The following is a 22,255-nucleotide window of genomic DNA, read 5'->3' as shown; positions in this document are numbered from 1 at the left end:
CAGACAAACGGACAGACAAACAGACAGGGGTGAAAACATAACCTCCATCCACCTTTGGTGGCGGAGGTAAAAAGCTTCCTTCGTTTTTCTTTTTTATATCTTGTGGTATTTTTACCACAGGCTTCTGCTTGTCCTCTTTAAACAGCTGTGGGATACCAGGCAATATCGACACATTAACAGTTGTGGGGCCGGTGAGCATGAGAGCCATGCTGGATTCTACCCACATGTATCCGAACCAACAGCGTGTGTCCGCTATGCACACCGTACCCCGTCTGTGGTCCACACCAGCAGACCCGAAGAGGAATCCAGGAATGTTACAATTAAAAGATGTGCTCATATGACTCTCCGGGTGAGTTACGTTTCTTTTAATTACCTGCCATCTAATAACGTGTTCAGGATTTCGAAATAAAAAAACACCGACAGAAGCAAGAAGATTCTCGTCAGGTGAATGAGCAAAAGGCAACGAGCAGCCAAACTAGGCCAAGGAGGCACGAAGGATGGAGGTTATAATTACTGTATATTTCTATTCCTCCCACTGCTCTTCCACTCACATGAACATGACGGTATTCTTCAGTTTCCGACACGCTCTGGTTTATAGACCACATGGCGTTATTTATATCGTGCAATCATTACTACTGTAACAAGCAAAACAAAACGCTCAACAAGTTCGCACAGACAGCAGAGTTGGAGGAATTCCACAAATAAAATGCAATTCTACTCCGTGAGGAAAGGCTTGTCGGATGCACGGTTTTGCTCAAAGACTTTAACAGCTCCTGGAAAGGCAAAACAAAGTAGCTTTTGGAGAAGCCTGGCACTTGCTTCACTTTGCAAGTATCACCTCAATGGCAAGAAGCTCGAATGTTTCCAATGAAGCGCGTTTTAAGGAAACAAACGTTCCTGGTGGAAACTGCGGCTTATTTAAAACGGACAAAGTGGAGAGATAATTTTTAAAAAGCTGCTAATTTGAAAAAAATCCGTTGCACAGGTATCGCTCGGTAACCTATGTGCGATGTATCAGAGCTCCTCAAATTGATGTTACCACAATGCTTGCTCAAGCATGATAAATAATTACATAAAAACTAATCAGAACTATCCAACCAGAAATTGGAAAGGGAATACGGAGACGGAGGGGCAATACGTTGGGGGAAATACGGAGACGGAGGGGCAATAGCAATACGTTGGGGGAAATACGGAGACGGAGAAGGGAGATGGACACGGAGGAGGGAGACGGACACGGGGGAGGGAGACGGACACGGGGGAGGGAGACGGACACGGGGGAGGGAGACGGACACGGGGGAGGGAGACGGACACGGGGGAGGGAGACGGACACGGGGGAGGGAGACGGACACGGAGGAGGGAGACGGACACGGGGGAGGGAGACGGACACGGAGGAGGGAGACGGACACGGAGGAGGGAGACGGACACGGAGGAGGGAGACGGACACGGAGGAGGGAGACGGACACGGAGGAGGGAGACGGACACGGAGGAGGGAGACGGACACGGAGGAGGGAGACGGACACGGAGGAGGGAGACGGACACGGAGGAGGGAGACGGACACGGAGGAGGGAGACGACACGGAAGAGATGAGACAGGAGAATAAAAACGAACGAGTAATTCCATGCTTGGAGTATACATCAACAAAATGGATCAGCTGTTGCATTTTGATGACAGGCAGTTAATATGGTCAGATATAAACTGTAACCTGGGGATGTAAAGGCAAGACGATTCCACCCTGCACTTTATCCACATCACATGAACTTAATCTATCAGTTTGTGTTTATATTCTACAATAGTAACCTTACGAATCATTTAATGTTATTATCAATATCCCTTTACCCTTTACCCTTTACAAACCGGAAATTTAACCACATTTACCTTCTCTTCTTCAAGACACCTTGTGATCTTTAATCTCCACAACTGGATATCCGGCTTTATGCCCCAATAGCAAAGAAGGACCTGCTTCATGTTAATGCCCCCTTCCTCGGCGTTACTGCATCTTTCTTTGGCGTTACAAAAAGATTTTCTTTAGTTTAGTTTGCACAACTCTCACTCCCAACCCCCACCCCAAATATCAGGTGATCATCTCCACCATAACCTTTGCTTTTTGTAAACACTTGTTTTACATAATGTAATGCACATACGTTCCTTCTCTTGTGAAAACTTTTGCAAAAAGCATAACATTCATTTAATTTCACAAAGAACAGTTGACAGAAGCAATAACAATATTAAAACCAGGCTGAACAGTTTATGTTTTTTTTCCACTGATGGGCCCGATCTGGATTTGGACCTAAAACAAAATCGAATCGGCTTGTTCTCGTCACCTAACCAACTCATCCGCCAAGTTTAGTCATAACTCGTCCATAACTTTTTGAGATATCGTGCTATATATCATTTTTAGCCATATCACTCAATTGTGAAGAAACACTTTTAAAAATTGTAGTAGCCGGATCAGAATCCGGATGTTCACCAAAATCTAATCATTTCGTCCTTGTCGCATATACACCACCTACTAAGGAGGGGTGCAAAGCAGGAGGTTCCCAACACAACAATGCCGTTGATTAAGACTAGAGTATGTACGCGTTGACGAGTTGACAAGCGAAAGCTTGGATGAGTTGACAAGTGCAAACACTTTTTTAAATCCATTCTCAATATTCACTTAACCTCATGTCGATACCGACTCGTCTTCATAGTTCATTTACATTCTACAACATATACACAGAACTCGGACACCTTCACGGTTTGCCTCTGTGTTGTGTGCCTCATTTCACCCTCCTGTATGAGCAAGAATCAAGGTTGGTGTGAATGACTTGTTTTTTTTAAATCAAAAAGGTACACTGAAGTTTGTGACACCATCTATTTAAAAGTGAAATGTGCTGCGACTCGCACGCACATCACCACTGATGTGCGTGCTATTACCGTGATGAAGACTGTGCAGAAATAAATCTTTAGGGCATGTGCTTTGACGTCTTCGCCATTTGCAAACTTAGCATCACCCGGATGTGTTTTGAATGGTGCAAAGAGATGACAATCGTTAGGTTACAAAGTCAGGTGCTGAGAGTAAAGTCAGGTGCTGAGAAAGCATACCTAGTTGTCATCTGCGTATTGCTTCTCTCACTTTTTTTTTTTTTTTTTTTGCATACAGAATCGAGGCTCGTGTAAGAGCGAACACATTGAACATGAAAACATGCACAGACACATAAAACATACAATGAAGGGAGTGGGAGACAAGAGGGGGAGGGAGTGGGAAGCACACAAGCACAACAGCAGCGAACAAGGACGTCGGTAGATCTGTGGAAGGGGAAGGGCTGGGGAGGAGGGAGGGGTACACAGTATATAAAGCAAATGTAACACGACTAGGAATTTCAGGAAAGAAGTTGGGTATTGAAAGAGGCGGATTTGGAGTGTTTTGATGGGGGTAGAAAAGATAAAGGTTTTAGATGGCGGAAGACAAGAGATGGTGGTGAACAGCTGTTTTAAAGACCTTGAGGGAGGAGTGGGATTGAAGAGAGCGTGGGTGTTTTTTTCCAGAGGTGGGAGAAAATCGGAATGAAAGAGTGAAGGTGAGCAGAGAATCTTGATTTTGGCAGTTTCACCAGAAGAGGGTTTCTGGCAAATCTTGTGCGACCTGTAGGAATATTTGGGGGACAGAGCACAGACAAAGCTGGGGGAACTAGGCCGGAGAGGAGTCGGTAGAAGACAGAAAGACCACCTACCTGCCTGCGTTGAGAGAGAAAGGCACTCAGAATCAGCTTCATCGTGGGAGATTCCAATGAGTCTGAAAGCTTTGGTTTCAACCGCGTTAAGCCAAGCTGGGTGTGAGGCAGGAGCACCAGCCCAGAGGGGAGAACAGTATTCCATTGAGCTGCGGATGAAAGCTTTCTATGTGGTGAGGAGCTCAGGTGTGCCAAGGAAGGACTTCGCACGATAGAGGATGCCCAGTCAGCGACTGGCTTTGGAGGCCAGCTTGGAAATGTGGTTTTCCCAAGAAAGATCATGGCAGATAGTGAGACCCAAAAGCTTGAGTGACAGAACTTCTTCAAGAGGATTGTTCAGACCGTCTTTTCAGAGAGACAAAGTGAGAGTGTGAGATTTGGCAGGATTGAAAGACATGTTCCACTTGTTTGACCAGTCTGTGATTTTGTCCAGGTCTGCAGAGAGTGAAGAGGCTGCAGACTGCTGATCTGACTTCATTCATTGCACAATAAGTCACTGTATGCATCGATGGTTTTCCAATGTTGAAGAAATTACGCATTAGAGACCCAAAGCTTTCAGGTTGATGGTGGGACGTTTTTGGTGGTGGCACCAATAATGTGTCTGCTCCATGATATCTCGATCGCTTTTACTCCGGCAAGAAATGATGGACCGAGGTTTCATCACATGTCAAAATCTTCTTTAATAAATCGTCTCCCACCGTCTGGTAGCATTTTAGCTCTGTCATAATGGCTACAGGTGTTGCCTTTTGATCGCATGTGAGGTCCTTTGATACCCATTTTGCACTAAGATTATTGATTGAAAATGAGAACGAATGATTGTATCCATACTTCGTGAACACTGACATCAAATCATTCTGCAGTTACAGATGTAGTAATCTGGCAATTCACCTCGACTATAGATTCCACCATTCCACATGACGCAGTCATCCACCATGACTATATCTGTTCAACACCTGTAATATCTCGAGTGACAGCAATTGGTTGCAAGTGAGAATTAGAACGGCACTTGGTCAGTAGACCGCATACCTCCACCAGGCTGAGCAGTGTACGATTTGTATCCCACTGATAGGCTGGATATGCAGAAGGACCTCCAAAATCGAATCGGCTTGCTCTTGTCACCCAAACAACTCATCCACCTAGTTTTGTCATAAATCGTCCACAACTATTTGAACTATCATGCTGTATATAGTTTCTGGCAGTATCTCTCTATGGTGGACAATCACTTTAAAAAAAATTTTTGAATTCTCGTACCTGAATCTGGATCCGAGTCTTCAACAAAATGCAATCAATTAGTCCATGTCACATACCCAATCTGTCCACTAAGATTCATGGAAATCCGTCCATAACTTTTTGAGATATCCTGCTCACAAACACAGACAGGCATTAATTAGTCCATGTCACAGGCCAGATCTGCACAGACTCCCTTTTTGAAGTAATGTTTTATGGCCGGATGCCCTTCCTGCCGCCAACCCTGTTAGTCGCCTCTTGCGACACACAGGGAATTACCAGTGAGTTGGTACTCAATTTGCCGACCCCAGAAGGATGACAGGCTGAGTCAGCCCCCCTACCATTAATTCAGCTATCAACCGGGATTCGAACCCAGGATCCTAGGATCCCAAGCAGGCATCCTAACCGCTAAGCCAACACCAGGCTTGTATATCAAATAGCAATATAAAAGAGAATTCCTCAATTTTATCCCAATAATAAAAAGGAATAAAATGATAAAGGAATCAAAATTGTATTTCAAGCTGTTCCTTTAAACTTTCATTTGTTGCCCACCCTCCCTTACCCCATCCCCACACCATTCCCACCAGAATTCGTTCTGTTGACTCCTCGCTGCAAATCTGCAAGCACAGCAGCGAGCTCATGTGAACGGCGCACGTTCTGCTGTTCAAGCACTCGCAGGCGATCTTGCATGGACTGCAGCTCACGTTGGTAGCTCGACTCCTCGTCTGCTGCAAAGGAAAAGGAGGGGAAGGAGTAGATCGGGGGGAGTTCAGGGGATTAAGAGTAACTGAAAGGGGATTTGAACACAATGAACACAAACCGCTCAAGGGTGAAACGCACTTAAAGTCGATAACTTGGATGCGATCAATGTTAAGAAAATGTGTCCCCATTTACGATCCATCCATAAAACTCAATATCATGAAAATCGGTGGGAAAATTATTCAAGTTATGATCAAAAAGGTGTTTTTTGTTAGGTCACAATCCGAAAACAGTATGTCAAAGACACCAATCAAATATCAGGTGCACAACTTCATTGTAGGGACACTATTATGATGCAAGACCATCTTTGAAAGACCAAACGATCTTTGAGATTCCACATTGGATTTGATTGGCCATTGGACCACCGGATCGCAGTAAAAAAATGGTCATGTCATTAACTCAACAAAAATCTGTAGCTAAGGGATGGGATGTAAGGGATGATTTCTGTAAGGGATGATTTCTGTAAGGGATGATTTCCCCTCAATCTCAAACCCAGCTTGAAATGAATTTCTCCTATCTTTTTATGTTTCTCATCAAATTTATGTTCAATTCTGTTAGAATACCATGATTATGCTTTGTTGGTGTTCACATTCCTCAAAATAGGAGTGCCGTTTCAATTGGTCAGATTCTCGGACATACACTTTCTGTACCGTTATCCTATTGATTGAAACCCCACTCAGTTCCAGTTATCAACACCAGGAGATGCTATGTAGTCACTGACGTCATCAGAAAGTTCGAATGCGGCCATTTTGATAAGTGTCTACCAACAGATGAGTAAATCTGTCGAGATTTGAGCCCCATAATTTGGGTGAATACGTGTGTCTGTGTAAATGTAATTTCACAGAAGAATGAATTGATTGGGGCATCTTGTGCTTTTCATGTGACGTAAGCCTTGAAAGGTTGAAAATAAGTGTGTTTTGTGTGGATAACCTGTGCGAGAGCGACGCAAATTATGTTAATGATTCTATAGCACAATGACCAGAGAATTGTGGTAAAGATTGAAGATGACATAAGTAATGGCCAGATAGCAACCAAAAATGACCAGAACTCCTCCAAATTCGGTATAATACATTGGAATCATGAGATATTATCAAAATGTGATCATCACCTGGATCTGCCAGCGGTAAAGAGGGCAACAGGGGCCCTTAGCCCCCAAATCCGGTTTGACACCCCTAAATATCTCGGCTGAAATCACTTGCCCGATTGCAATGGAACTCAGTCACAGGCAGGCTTTAGTATATGGTGCCTAAGTAGATGACAATTGTACCCGGCATGTCGATAGCTCCAATCTAAGGAGGGGGCACAGGGACGCCCCCATCTCCGGTCCCAGTGAGGAAATCGACTTTTTCTCCGAAAGTTAGAGCCTGATTTCAACAAATTCAGTACTGTATTCGTCTTTGGAATCATGCGTTATCAGAAAAATAAACCAGATCCACTAGCCCTCGAAAAGGGAAGGGGGCACAGGGAGCACCCCCATATCCAGTCATAGATACAAAATCATGTTACCTCGAAGCAATGCTCCAATTTCCACCAATCGTCAGCATTAGGGCCATGTGTTATTATCATCTTATAGCAAGTAATTTGATATTATACAGGATAAGTATAAGCCCTAATGCAATAAAATGCATCGGCAGGCACAGATGTATATGGATAGATGTTGAATTGTCGATGTCGATGGACTTCTTCATTGGGGGCGTGTTGCACCCCTTCCCCCCCCCCCCCTGGATTTTCAATAAACTTAGGTATAATCCACGAGTTTCTTTCTCAAGCTGTGCCCGCCATTCTTATCCGCCTCTTTCAATGGGGGCTTCCAGCTCGGGGATATTTTTCCCAATGTATCTTTAAGAAAGAATGAATGTCTAGAGTTACCATGTAGGCGTTTTTGATAATTGAAAACATAATCTCAGAAAAAATCCTATTCGATGTGAAGATTGTATTTGAAACATTTTGATACGCGCATAGCCCATTTGATAAAGACCAACTATTCAATAGGGGCGGGAAGAGGACTAAAGGAGTAGGGGAGTAGAAGAAAGCAATGGCCAATTTTCACATTTCTAATATTTGTCAGAAGGCTGGTTATTATGGTTAAGACTGGTTACCTGTATCTTGAAGGCGCCTGCTAGGCTGAAATTCAATTGGCCAAACATTTACCGTGACTGAAGCACAGCTAGTTGAGATAAAGTCACCACTGATTATAATTTCTTTGTTTGAATCGTTATATTTTCTGTGGCCCTGTATAATATTTCTTATTACAGTATCGATCATTATTCCTATTAGGCCTTTTTTTTATTTATTATTATTATTATTATTATTATTATTAGGGTACGATTAGCCTTACAAGCTGTGGTACCATTTTGTTTCTGTTATTCTTTTTATTGTTGTTATTCCTTGTCTCGTTTTTTGCTTAATTATTTAATTAAACCTTTTTTATCCTCTGCAACTGCAGGTCCAATTGAGACCAAACTTGCAGGGAAGGAGCGACCCCCAAAGTGGAACGTTTTGATAATAATTGTGACATCATAGGTCACATGGTATTTGCAGTCATCTTGGATTAAACGCAAAAAAAGAAAAAAAAATATCTCGGAAAACCTCCAAACATTATGTAATGCTCCCAATGCGGGACAAAATCATGATAATGATGACGTCATCAGTGAAGTGGTAGACCAGCCATAAATGTTTTAATTGAATGCCTTATCCTAAAAATCTGAAACTTCATACACCTAATCTACGACCCAATGATAATGAATGAATGAATATGAATGATCGTTTTAAGGCCATTTTCCCCGCTGGAGCGGGGGGGTTAGCCTTGCGGGCCCCATGACAATCATGGTTCCCTGTTTGAGGCAATGTTTTTATGGCTGGATGCCCTTCCTGACGCCAACCCTTGGTCACCTCTTACGATGCACAGGGATAAGGTGCACCTATTCTAAACCGGGGTACACACCGGGATCAATCATCCCAGCAAGCTGGTACTCAATTTGCCGACCTCGGAAGGATGACAGGCTGAGTCAACCCCCCTGGCGTTAATTCAGCGATCAACCGGGATTCAAACCCAGGATCCTAGGATCCCAAGCCGGCACCCTAACCGCGAAGCCAACACCAGGCTCCAACGACCCAATGATATTGAAACCCTTTGATTTATGATGTCATAGGTCACATGGTTTGGCAGCCATATTTTTTTGAAAAATAAACCCTTCAGATTATTTCTTCTCCTGAACCGCTTTCGAGATCAAAATGGAGCTCCATTCCAAGGATCGCCTAGGCATGCGGAATAAAGTTTGATAACTATTATGCCATAGGTCACATGGTCTAGCAGCCATATTGGATTTAACACAAAACCTTAAAATGACATCTTCTCCTAAAACGCCAAACCGATCGACTCGAAACCTTACGTGTCATCCACTGGGCGTGTTGATTAAAGTGTGATCACAAAAACATCATTGGTCACGTGGTGTGGCAGCCATATTGGATAGAAAAACGAACATTATCCGATCAACAAGAAACTTCACACACATAATCACCTCCCAAAGCAGGCAGAATGTAAATTTTTGATGTCAAATGTCACGTGGTCCAGCCGCCATTTTGGTTTAAAAACTGATATTTTAAATACCTCATTCTCTAAAACTGCTTAACCCATCAATATGAAGCATATCACAATATATTCAGCAAGGGGCAGTGGATCATAACTGCAAAGTCTCATATCGAAAGCTTTAGCAGTTTCTGAGATATAATTATTTTATATTTTCCTTGAAGCCAATGTGGCTGCCACAACACATGACTGATGGCATCATCATTATTAATATATATGCACCAAGGATAGTGGATCATATTTGTGAAGTATCGCATGGGTATGTGAAGCGATTTCAGATAAAGCGGGGTTGTATCAAAGCGGGAAGGCATGGCACCTGGTCATAACTCCACGCAGTTATAAAGCTCGCTTCTAGTTATAATTATTATTGTTCTGTATTCAATTTTACTAGGGCATGCCCGTACTATATATATATCTAAAATTATATCCACCCCCTCTATTTACATGAAATGGTTTGGTCCAAAGCGAACGGCTTGCGAGTGGTGACAATCCCCCCCCTCTATTTACATGAAATGGTTTGGTCCAAAGCGAACGGCTTGCGAGTACGGTGTTTTTTATCGGACCCGTGGAATTATAGATAGTAGTTAAAACATAGTTTAACGGCAACATAGTTTTCCAACGTGAAATAAATGAAACATCAATGAAACATAAAATAAATGAAACATTTAAAACATCGTTTAACGCCAACATAGCGCCAACATAGTTTGCCGACGGGAAATAAATGAATACGCTCTCAAATGTGCCATCCGAGGCAGAGCCTGTTCGCCACGTTCGGCACACGTGATAGCTCGCTGCTCTCTGATTGGTTGAATCGTTTTTTGGACATAGCTCGGTAACTACTTCTGCGATTAATTTAAAACCTCGAAAAGGCACATCCTCGGGTCCCCAGCAATATACCTGGCAAGTTTAAAGTATATCGGACCCGTGGTTGTCGAGAAACAGCGGTCACAGACAAACACACACACAGACACACACACACACACACACACACACACACAGAGATTGCTGGAATTATAGATAGATATGGTGGGGAAAAATGGCCTCTAAAGGTGGTTTTTTATTCAATTTTATAGGCTCTGCTCAAGTGTTGCCTATATCACGGAGTGGACCTCTTTACCGTTATCTATATATATAAAACACTGTGTGTGTGTGTGTGTGTGTGTGTGTGTGTGTGTGTGTGTGTGTGTGTGTGTGGATGTTACCGATAGACTCCGAAATGGAGAGGCTCACGTGCTTGATATTTGGCATAGAAATGGCCATTGAGCCTGGGACGAACATGGCCGACCTCAAAATATTTGACGATCCATATTTTTTATTCATATTTACCTCAGCGCATTTCAGCGAAGTACCCGCTAATCTCAGCCGGTGTCAGAACAGCTCGCTGATTCGCTCAGAGCGATCACGTGATGTTCCATCCCCGCCGCTAGACTGATTTGCTCAGAGCGATCACGTGATGTGACCATTGCCATTCACTCCACATAGGTGGAGATGCAGTTACCGGGCGCCATCTTGGTTGGCATTCGATGCTGGGCGATGGTGATTTCCGTCACACGCTTGCACGTAATTCAGAGCGAAAAGCGATCGTGTTTTGTGTCGATTTTTGTGCGATATGAATTAAATGTCTTTGATAGGGACCGGTAATTCCGCCAGGGGCGCTGCGCACACTACTTACGTCACGCTGTGCATGGCACTCTGTGACCGCCGTTGCGGTGCAATGCTTTGCGGGCAAATCGTTTTTATGCCATGGTATGCCATATTTTGGACTTAACCACTCTTCATGACCGATCATGTGACATCTACACACTCATGGCTACCCCGAGACGGATCCTGGTTTCACGTGAGTAATATTTACCATATTTGCTCGATTTTAGAAACCGGTGCATGCAAATATCGTGTCTATACCACACCTAAAATATTTTTTAGAAAGAATAAGCACATCTCCCCTTTGAAAGTGCCCCCTGAAGTGTGTCCAGGTGGAATTTCTAAGTCGTAGGTCTTAGCAACTCTCAGCAATCTTTTACCGCATGGATTTATCTCGAGTATTTACTAAACTGTGCTAAGTTGAAGTTGCGTACATATTTCAGCAGTTTTCAATGTAAATCGGTGTAATGTAACCTCCCCCCTCCTCCCCTACCCCTCCCCCATCCCATCCCTCACCCTCCACCCCCTCCCCTCCCGTCTCCCCTCCCCTACCCCCCTCCCCCCTCCCCCCTTACCCTCCCCCTCCCCCCTCCCCTCCCTCCTACCCTTCCCCTCCCCTCCCACCCCTACCCTCTCCCCCTCCCACCCCTTCCCATCCCTCACCCTCCCCATCCCCCCCTCTTCTCCCCTCTCCCCCTCCCCATCCCCCCTCTTCTCCCCTCTCCCCCTCCCCCTCTTCTCCCCTCTCTCCTCCCCCTCTTCTCCCCTCCCCCCCCTCTTCCCCCCTCCCCCCTCTTCTCCCCTCCCCTCCCCCGCCGGCAATGCCGGGTACTTCTGCTAGTGGGTTATAATGGTAAAGAATGGACGGCGCTCAAACAAATTGTTATATTACCTTTTTAAAAGCAGTCTTGCTTTGGGACATGTCACGTAGTGTTAAATACGACATCAGGTATCTAATATGTCAGTTTCATTCACATTGTGGACTATTGATGCAATAAAAAATTATCTTCCACAATCGGATGGTTTTTGTGAAAATACCTGGGTATGATGTAAATTTAACATAAATGCAGCATACTCCAGGCTATCTAGAGAGAGCAATTTCATTCAGATCGGAAAATACTTAGTCAAGCAGTGGTGAAACAAGATAAAATGTGTACAATTGAGTCATGATCTTAAAAATTAGGTCAAGGTCAAAAACAAATAAACTAGCTCCAATATCAAAACCTAAACCTATTACCCTTTTTACCCTTTGGCAAGGGTATAAAGCAATAATGCAAAAAGCAAATGGACAGCTTTACTAAAAAAAAATAGCCCCCCCACCCCTTCTCCCCAACCAAAACACCCGAGTGGGCTGACGGTCATCTTTTGAGGTTGTAGTTCATGCGGACCTCTGTTGATTTGGGAGAACCCCCCCCCCCCCCTCCCCCAGGAGCGCCCTACTCCGAAATCGAAAAATCCAAGGCCGAGCGACCCTGTGGACCATCGAATAGAAGGGCTGTATTGGGTTTCAGAGCAATCAGTTGGTAAATAAGGGACGAGTATGGATCCGAGGTTTCAGGTGTAACCCCTTCTGGGAGCCCTCATGATCTGAATTTGAAAGTACAAAAAAGAAAAATCTAAGCCCGAGCAATTGTGCAGGATACTATCTTGTATTCATGTGTCAAGTTTCAGAACAATCAGCCGGATGATAAGGGAAGATTAGCAAAAATAGCAAAAAGTTAACGCACAGACGGGTGGACAGACAGACATCCAGACATCACGACCCATTTTATAAGTTAATCTCTTCCCAGAATCGAGATGAGATGACCTAAAAATGGGGCAAAGTATAAACCTCAACCCAATGCATTCATTAATGAAACACTTCCTATGATGAATTGTGGGATGAATTTTTTCCCATCCATTTTTTCCTTCCTATGATGAATTTTTTCCTTCCTATGTTATGAATTTTAGGGTAGAGTGATATATAGATCAGGTAGATCTGCGTAGGTATCATGCTCCGACTGTCGTGAAGAAGAAGAAGAACCATCTCGATGTACATAAGCAGGGACCTGTCTAGCCCGGATGTCGGATTAAGTGTATATTTGTGGTCATACGAGGATGGCTTTGTGATAAATAGAGGAGGGATTATGTTAATTCCCCTGTGCGCGAGACGCCGAGACCTGTGATCTATCCATTGTCCCATATGACACTACACCAGAGACATTAGTTAGGCCCATTAGCGCACACACCAATCAAATCCCCCCCAACAGCAAGCGTTACGCCTCGGTCCCCCGTCGGGGAAGTGATGTGAGTTGACAAAGTGGAAGACGCAGAAAACATGTTATGATATGATATATTTCGCTCACAAGGTTCAGACATATATATGGTGGCGGCCATCTTGGATTTTGACGTGGCGACCCAATTTTCAATAGCGTTCTTCCTTATGCCGAGATACACCCACACACCAAATTAGAAGTTGGTGCTTCGCTTATTTTTCAAGATATTCATCTCACAAGGTTCAGATATACATGGCGGCGGCCATCTTGGATTTTGACGTGGCGACCCAATTTTCAATAGCGTTCTTCCTTATGCCTAGATACACCCACACACCAGATTAGAAGTTGGTACTTCGCTTATTTTTCAAGATATTCAGCTCACAAGGTTCAGACATACATGACATCAGACATACATGGCGGCGGCCATCTTGGATTTTGACGTGGGTTGCACCCACACACCAAATTCGAATGCGGTCCTTCGCTTACGCACGCACGCACGGACACACGGACGGAGGGGAAAACCATAGTCCCTTTCGCTCCGCGGTGCGACGGGGGACAATAAAACTCACTGGAAGCCAGTTCGGGGCACCGCCGATGGAGCCGCAGCCAGCTACAGCACCAGCTGGCATAGCAACAACACTCATCACACGAGGCAGGACAAAGGCCGCCGATTGGCAGAGTAAGGAAGGACTGGTGATTGGCCAAAGGGGGGGCAAGAAGCTTCCCTCAGATTGGTGGAAGGAAGGGAGCAGGAAGCGGCATACTGGTTGGCCACCGACCGATGACGTGAGAAAGAGAGCGTGAAGCGCTCGGCCAATGGTAAAGGACTGACGGGGGATGAACATTCGAGAGGTCGAGAGGTGACGGCCTGATTGGTAGGGAGGACCGGTGACGTCAGACCACGGCCGATAAACAACTGGCTGGCCGACATTTTCTCTCTTCCTCTTCTCTTCCCTTCTTTGGTTGGACCTCTTCCCGTTTGGACCCTTGCTTGTTGGGCGACGACGGACGGTGGAGAGACGGTGGAGCGCTGATGATCCTCCTTCCCCGAGTTCGCGTACGGGATCTCACGTGCGACCGCCGAGCGTACAAACGAGGCTTGCCACACAGCAGCGTACATTGGTCTAGCAGCATGCGAACAAGGGCATGTCGGGGCCTTCCTCCCACTAACACCGGAGCCGTGTCCGGACTGCGCTTGGGGGGGCGTGACGATCCCTGACACACCTCAGCCGAGTGGAGATAAGCCCGCACCACACACGCACGACCCAATTTATTTTATTATATAGTCCCTTGTCTGTTTTATACGTCTGGTGTAGGAGCGCTCATTAGGGGTTTTTAGTAACCGGTGCGTTTTCTTGTCCTAGCATCCGTTGAAAATAAACTCTTTTATTATTTTCCCTGTGTATTCTAAATCCGTTTTTCGTGTGAGTGTATTTCCACAGGATTAAAGGCTGCCGTGCGGGGCGGTCAGGTAGGAGCTTCCCGCTTCTTCTTCTTCTCTTTTCCCCATGCTTGTCGAATGAAATCCGCTATTTCATCGTCGCCTCAAATTAATGCTCGAATTGTCATCGGTGATTTCCCGGTCTTCACCGAGGGGAATCACACGACAGTATACACCTCAACCCAATGCATTCATTAACCCTGAAACACTTCATATGACTGTGACCTTTTGTTAAAATAACAACACAAATCTGCGATCTGAGATTCCGACCTGTTTCTGTCTATTCCTGAGGCACTTTCGTCCACCACCCCCTCCTCTGTGTGCTTTCCCTCAAGCCTAGGTCACACATAGGCGGATTTGTCGGCGACTACTGGCGACTGAAAAAATCGCCACCACCCGCCGACAATCGTAATGAAACCGTAATGGACGGTCGCCTGTAGTCGTGGTTATCCTCCCCAGGTCGCCTGCAGTCGGCAAGAGCCGCAAAGGGGCAAAATAATTTTTTAAATGTTTAAAAACGGCACGCTCAGTCGCAATCGAAAAAAATCCGCCATGCTGTCGCGATGGAACCGCCATGCTGTCGTTGGTATCCGTAATAAGACCGTAAAGCAGCCGCAACCCAGTCGCTCATAGTCTTCCGCAATCGCCCCAGCATCGCCCCACCAGCTAGCACGGCAGAGATGCGAATGCCATACAGCCTTCCTGCGGCATCTTCCCGACTACGGGCCGACACTGTTGCGGCTGCATATCGACTACAGAAGAACTGCCACGTCTCCCCTGCGGCTATGGGAGACTGACGACGACAGCAGTAGGACTAGTGGTGGCCGAGTTACGGCCATTGGCGACAGAGATACGACTGCCTGGCGACTGCATTACGACATACCACGATTCCATGGCAAGACAGGATGGTGTGAGGGTCTCCGTGGAGTGAGGTCCTGTGGTGCCGACAAGGATATGGCTTTATTGTTTGGACTTGGGACTTTTGGGAATTTTATTTTTGGGACTTTGGTCCTTTGGAAACTTTATTTATGGGACTTGGGACCAGTGGAAATAATTTGTTGGACTTTATTTCCATTCTCTCTCCCTGCAGAAAAGTTTGATTATTACATTACAATGATACATCTTTATTAACTTTGTTATTGTACATCAAACATCTTTATGCTTCATGTCATACATCATCGAAATGAATAAAGTGAAATGTAAAATAGAGAAATAAAGATTTAAAAAGTTGTGTGAATCGTCTCCAATCGCCGGCGGTCTTATTGCAGTCTTGCGGACGTCGGAGTAAACCGCCACCCGGCCCCAATGCAGTCGCCGCGATCCGCCATCGGTCGTAATCTAGCTGCCAGACTGTCGCCACGCTGCCGCCGTGCATCCGCAATGCAGTCGTCGTCGATCTTCAACAGTCGCCATCCCACTCCGGGCGTCGTCGCAATGCAGTCGCAATGTGGCCGCCTGCAGTCGCCATACTGCCGCCTGACCATATTTGACCACCCGAAATCGCCAGTAGTCGCCGAAAAATCTTGATCGCCGGCAGTCGCCAGTAGTCGCCAAAATATCCGCCTATGTGTGACCTAGGCTTCACTTTCCCAAAGCGAGAGACACGTAAACAACCTTTCTAGAGAGATCCACAGCTTAACTTCCTCACTGTTGCGCACATATCTCTGAAGAACAGTACAAACTAGAACGGCACTCAGTGGAGAGCATACCTCCACCAGGCTGAACAGTTTATGGTTTGTATCACTCTGATATGTCAGATCTAGATCTGACATTATCTGGATCTGGATCCAACCCACTGATGGGCCAAAATCGAATCGGCTTGTTCTTGTCATTCACCCAACTCATCCACCAAGTTTTGTTATAAGTCATCCACAACTTTTTGAAATATCATGCCACACATCGTCTTTAGCCCTATCACTCAATGGTGAAGAATCACTTTGGAAAAATTAAATAATACTCATATCGGGACCCATATTCGGATCTTCACCAAAATCTAATCATTTTGTCCGAGTCACATACCCAACCTCTCCACCAAATGTAGTCTGAATCCATCCACAACTTTTAGAGATATTTTGTTCACAGACAGACAAACAAATGAAAAATCACTCATAGAGCGACACTTGGCAAAACAGTACAAAGTAGAATGGCACTCGGTAGAGCATCCTTTTGACTTCAGAAGTAATTGGCGGTTGAATTATGTGACCTGATATACAAATCTTCTTTAAATTAAGTTAAACGGATGAAAATTGTCAATTTTAGAAATTTGGCCTATGTTAACCTTTTGGCCTATGTTGACCTTTTGGACGATGTTAATCTCCAAAATAGTTGGTGGTTGAATTCAGTTAGCTGATATGAAAATCCTATTCAAATTTCAAGTCAATCGGATGAAAATTGAGGATTTTAGAAATTTGATAAAAAGTGGTTGATCTTTGGCCTATGTTGACCTTTTACCTCAAAAATATATAGGATTTTGTTGGACCACTCTACCATTTGGTGAAGTTTCGTGAAGATAAGTTTAATATTGTGACCTGTAGGGAAGTATAAGTGAGCGGACAGATAATCACACAAACAAACAAACACACAAACAGGAGTGATCAACATACTTGTCCAAAAAAAAAAATTGCCAAGTAATGAAAAATCACTCACAGAGCAACACTTGGCAAAATAAAAGAAAAGAGAATGGCACTCAGTAGAGCATCCTTTTGACCTCAAAAACAATTGGTGGTTGAATTCACTGACCTGCTATGCAAATCGTCTTCAAATATTAAGTTAATCGGATGAAAATTGACAATTTTACAAACTTGGTCTATATTGACATTTTGGTCTATGTTGACCTTTTGGTCTATGTTGATCTCAAAAATAGTTGGTGGTTGAATTCAGTTAGCTGATATGTAGATCTATTCAAATTTCAAGTCAATCGGATGAAAATTGAGGATTTTAGTGATTTGAAAAGCAATGGTTGATCTTTGGGCTATGTTGACCTTGTAACCCATGTTGATCTCAAAAATAGTTGGTGGTTGAATTGAGTTCGCTGATATGCAAATCCTATTCAGATTTCAAGTCAATCGGATGAAAATTGAAGATTTTAGTAATTTGAAAAAAAGTGATTGACCTTAGGCCTATGTCGACCTGGTGACCTATGTTGATCTCAAAAATAGTTGGTGGTTGAATTAAGTTAGCCGATATGAAAATCCTATTCAAATTTCAAGTCAATAGGATGAAAATTGAGGTGTTTAGAAATTTAAAAAAAATTGGTTGAAAAAAAATTGGTTGACCTTTGGCCTATGTTGACCTTTTGGCCGATGTTGATCTCCAAAATAGTTGGTTGAATTCAGTTAGCTGATCTGTAAATCCTATTCAAATTTCAAGTCAATCGGATGGAAATTGAGGATTTTAGAAATTTGAAGAAAGTGGTTGACATTTGGCCAATGTTGACCTTTTGACCTCAAATATATAGTATTTTGTCGGACCACTAACTCTAACATTTGGTGAAGTTTCGTGAAGATCGGTTTAAAATTGTGACCTGTTTGCAAGTGTAAGTGAGCGGACAGACAAACAAACACACACATATCTTGTGATCAACATACTTGTCAACAACAGGAAAAAAAATTGCCAAGTAACAAACAGACAGGGGTGAAAACATAACCACCTTCGGTGGTGGAGGTAACAAAGGTATGTTTTAATCTCCATCAAGGTTCGACATTGCATTTGCATTGTGTTTGCATTGCAGCAAAAATGTTGCTATACAGAAAACCAGCCTGTCTGACAACACCTTGCAGGTGCAACAGAATATAGGAAAAGAACAAAGAATGGTGATGAATAAAATAAATTGTTCGCATGTTAGACTGGAAAAAATACAAAGCATCTATATTATAATAGCCGTAGATGATTCTGTCTGTCTGTCTGTCTGTCTATCTGTTGGGTGTCTGTCCGGGGTGTGGCTTACTCGGTTTGCAGAGTAGCTCCACCCATAGCTCCACCCATTCTGGGAGTGGCTATAAACAAATATCCACCATTTTATTAACTCGCATAGCTTTGAGTCCTGTTTTGTAGGCCCGTGGTGTCTTGCTCTCCCCCAGTTTTATTTCAAATCAAATTCGATAAATCATTTCATTTTTCACAGTCGCTAACATAGTTTTAGACTCGGTTGAAAAAAAACGGGAAGAAAATCCGATGAAAGTTGCCGTTTATAGAACGAAATGAATTCTCAAAGGCCTGTAACTTCAAGGCCATTGAGTCTCTCTCACGCCTTTATCTCCAATCTAACTCACCATATGATTTCATTTTTATCGACTCGGTTCTATCGTTCTCGGTTCGGTTCTACTTATAGACTCGGTGTCAGCAATAATTGAGAACAATCCACACACGCGGGAAAATGCAGAGATATATTTTTTAAAATCGCGTCATGGTGTATCATACACCGCCCAACATGACACCGCCGGCAATGTGTCGATATATATTAAAAATTCGCTTTTGCTTTTCCGTTATGATATATTACTATTTCGTTTGATGATAGTCGTCACAAAAACGTCAACAATGATGCCGACATATATTTCTTCGCTTTTATTTCATTCAACATATTAGCCGGAAGTAAAATATGTTTCAGGAAATTACCGAGAGATATTTCTTCGTTTTTTTTATTAGTTATGTGCGCATACACTTTAAATAGGTTTATTTGAAATCTTTAATTTTCCACAAACATTCCACACACGCGGGAAAATGCAGAGATATATTTTTTAAAATCGCGTCATGGTGTATCATACACCGCCCAACATGACACCGACGGCAATGTGTCGATATCTATTTTAAATTCGATATATCATTTCATTTTTCACAGTCGCTAACATAGTTTTAGACTCGGTTGAAAAAAAACGAGAAGAAAATCCGATGAAAGTTGCCGTTTATAGAACGAAATGAATTCTCAAATGCCTGTAACTTCAAGGCCATTGAGTCTCTCTCACGCCTTTATCTCCAATCTAACTCACCATATGATTTCATTTTTATCGATGGTTTTAGAGTCGGTGTCAGCAATAATTGAGAACATTCCACACACGCGGGAAAATGCAGATATATTTTTTAAAATCGCGTCATGGTGTATCATACACCGCCCAACATGACACCGACGGCAACGTGTCGACATATATATTAAAAATTCGCTTTTGCTTTTCCGTTAAGATATATTACTTTTTCGTTTGATGACAGTCGTCACAAAAACGTCAACAATGATGCCGACATATATTTCTTCGTTTTTATTTAATTCAACATTATTAGCCGGAAGTAAAATATGTTTCAGGAAATTACCGAGAGATATTTCTTCGTTTTTTAAAATTAGTTATGTGCGAATACACTTTAAATAGGTTTATTTGAAATCTTTAATTTTCCACAATATAATTTACTTGCCATTTATCATTTGATGATTACGAGACAAATTCCTCTTGAGGATCGTGACAATTCATGCGCTGCGTGGAAACTTCTATTTCCAAAATGAATGAGACGATCGATGAAGAACGCAGACTTGAACAGGATGCAGCAAGAAAACGAATGAGACGGGCGAACGAGTCCATCGACGAACGTCAATGCAAACTTGCGGGGTCACCCGTGGGAATCCCACGGGCATGGATGTGTGTGACATTTCGACATATTGAGTTAGATGCTGCACATTCATTTTTACAAAATGGTTACTGGCAAGTCATCAGATCCAGAAATGGTGTAAAAACCACCGTTTAGAGGCCATTTTTCCCCGCAAAGCGGGGGTTGGCCTTTTCGGGGACCGTGGTAGTTGTTGTTTTTTTGTCCCCTTTTTGAAGCAATGTTTTACGGCCGGATGCCCTTCCTGACGCCAACCCTTTTTGCCGCCTTCAACGACAAACAGGGAATTACCAGTGAACTGGTACTCAATTAGCCGACCTCGGAAGGAATGACAGGCTGAGTCAACCCCCCTGGCATTAATTCGGCGATCGACCGAGATTCGAACCCAGGATCCTAAGCCGGCACCCTAGCCGCTAGCCCAACACCAGAAATGGTGTCATGAACACAATTTATTTACGCACAAGCACAAAAGCAAGACGGGCCGATTTCCGATTCCGACGGGCCGACGGGCGAGACGGGCCGATTTCCGATTCCGACGGGCCGATTTGGAGCAAGAAAAAGAACGAGACGGGAGAAAAAGGAGAGAAACGAGACGGGGAAAGCCGATTGGAGAGGCGAGTGAGGCGCGATTGGAGAGGAGTGTGAGGCGCGATTGGAGAGGAGTGTGAGGCACGATTGGAGAGGAGTGTGAGGCGTGATTGGAGAGGAGTGTGAGGCACGATTGGAGAGGAGTGATTGGAGGGGAGTGTGAGGCACGATTGGAGAGGAGTGTGAGGCACGATTTGAGAGGAGTGTGAGGCGCGATTGGAGAGGAGTGTGAGGCGCGATTGGAGAGGCGTGTGAAGGATTGGAGAGGAGAGGAGTGTGAGGGATTGGAGAGGTGAGGGATTGGAAAGGAGAGGGATGTGAGGGTTTGGAGAGGAGAGGAGTGCTAGGTGGAGAGAGGAGAGTGTCAGGTGGAGACAGGAGAGTGTCAGGTGGAGACAGGAGAGTGTCAGGTGGAGAGGAGTGAGGGGTCACATATTATGTGAAATAACTAAATTCACACCATTTCTGGATCTGATGACTTGCCAGTAACCATTTTGTAAAAATGAATGTGCAGCATATAACTCAATATGTCGAAATGTCACACACATCCATGCCCGTGGGATTCCCACGGGTGACCCCGCTAGTTTTGTTATATTTCCTGATGCGTCAACATTCCATTGACTCAAACAATAAATGATGCTGCTAGAATTAACTGAAAACCAAGTGTCAGAAAGTGGTATGAATGAATGAATGAATGATCGTTTAGGGCCATTTTCCCCGCTAGAGCAGGGGTTAGCCTTGCGGGCCCCATGACAATCATGGTTCCGTGTTTGAGGCAATGTTTTTATGGCCGGATGCCCTTCCTGACACCAACCCTTAGTCGCCTCTTATGATGCGCGGGGATACGGTGTACCAATTCTAAATCGGGGAACACACCAGGATGATTCATCCCAGCAAGCTGGTACTCAATTTGACCGACCTCGGAAGGATGACAGGCTTAGTCAACCCCCCCTGGCGTTAATTCAGCGATCGACCGGGATTCAAACTCAGGATCCTAGAATCCCAAGCCTGCGCCCGAACCGCTAGGCCAACACCAGGCTGGTAAAGGTATGGATGAGGTAAAGGTTTTTTGTTTGTTTTGTATACAAAGTCTTTTGTTACCTTCGCAAAAGCGGAAGGTTATGTTTTGATCGCTGTGTATTTATTTGTATGTCTGTGTGTGTGTGTGTGTGTGTGTGTGTGTGTATGTTATTCGCATAACTCAAAAAGTATTCAACCGATTCGCATGAAATTTGGTGGGATGATAGGTTATTATCCGGGAACCATTTGATTAGATTTTGGAATCGATCGGGTCAAAGGTCAAGGTCAAGGTCATGAAAAGGTCAAAATCGTCTTTTTACCATAGCGCGGTCAATTTGTGTCCAATTTGTATGAAACTAATGCCAAAATGCTTTGCTACACAGATCTTGTAGTCTTTTATTTTGGCAACAAAAGTAGCTGCGGCGAAGGTATG

The 22,255-nt window shown here is 44.1% G+C and overlaps 1 protein-coding gene across 8 annotated transcripts in view; it reads right to left on the bottom strand.

Moving 5' to 3' along the window:
* LOC137416198 (alpha-1,3-mannosyl-glycoprotein 4-beta-N-acetylglucosaminyltransferase B) overlaps nucleotides 1-22,255 on the bottom strand; it is a 202,858-nt gene that overhangs the window by 84,469 nt on the left and 96,134 nt on the right. For 4 of the 8 annotated variants that reach the window (XM_078766195.1, XM_078766198.1, XM_078766197.1 and 1 more), the window contains exon 3: nucleotides 5,525-5,668. In XM_078766195.1, the coding sequence (XP_078622321.1) occupies nucleotides 5,525-5,668 (144 nt within the window). The remainder of the gene's footprint in view (nucleotides 1-5,524; nucleotides 5,669-22,255) is intronic. The other 4 variants (XM_078766200.1, XM_078766199.1, XM_078766202.1 and 1 more) reach the window with 1 other exon arrangement.

Source organism: Myxine glutinosa, chromosome 12, assembly GCF_964187855.1.
Source record: "Myxine glutinosa chromosome 12, kmMyxGlut1.1, whole genome shotgun sequence".
NCBI lineage: Eukaryota > Metazoa > Chordata > Myxini > Myxiniformes > Myxinidae > Myxine > Myxine glutinosa.
The sequence above is the reverse complement of the archived record's forward strand: the minus strand, read 5'-3'. Positions and strand labels throughout refer to the sequence as shown.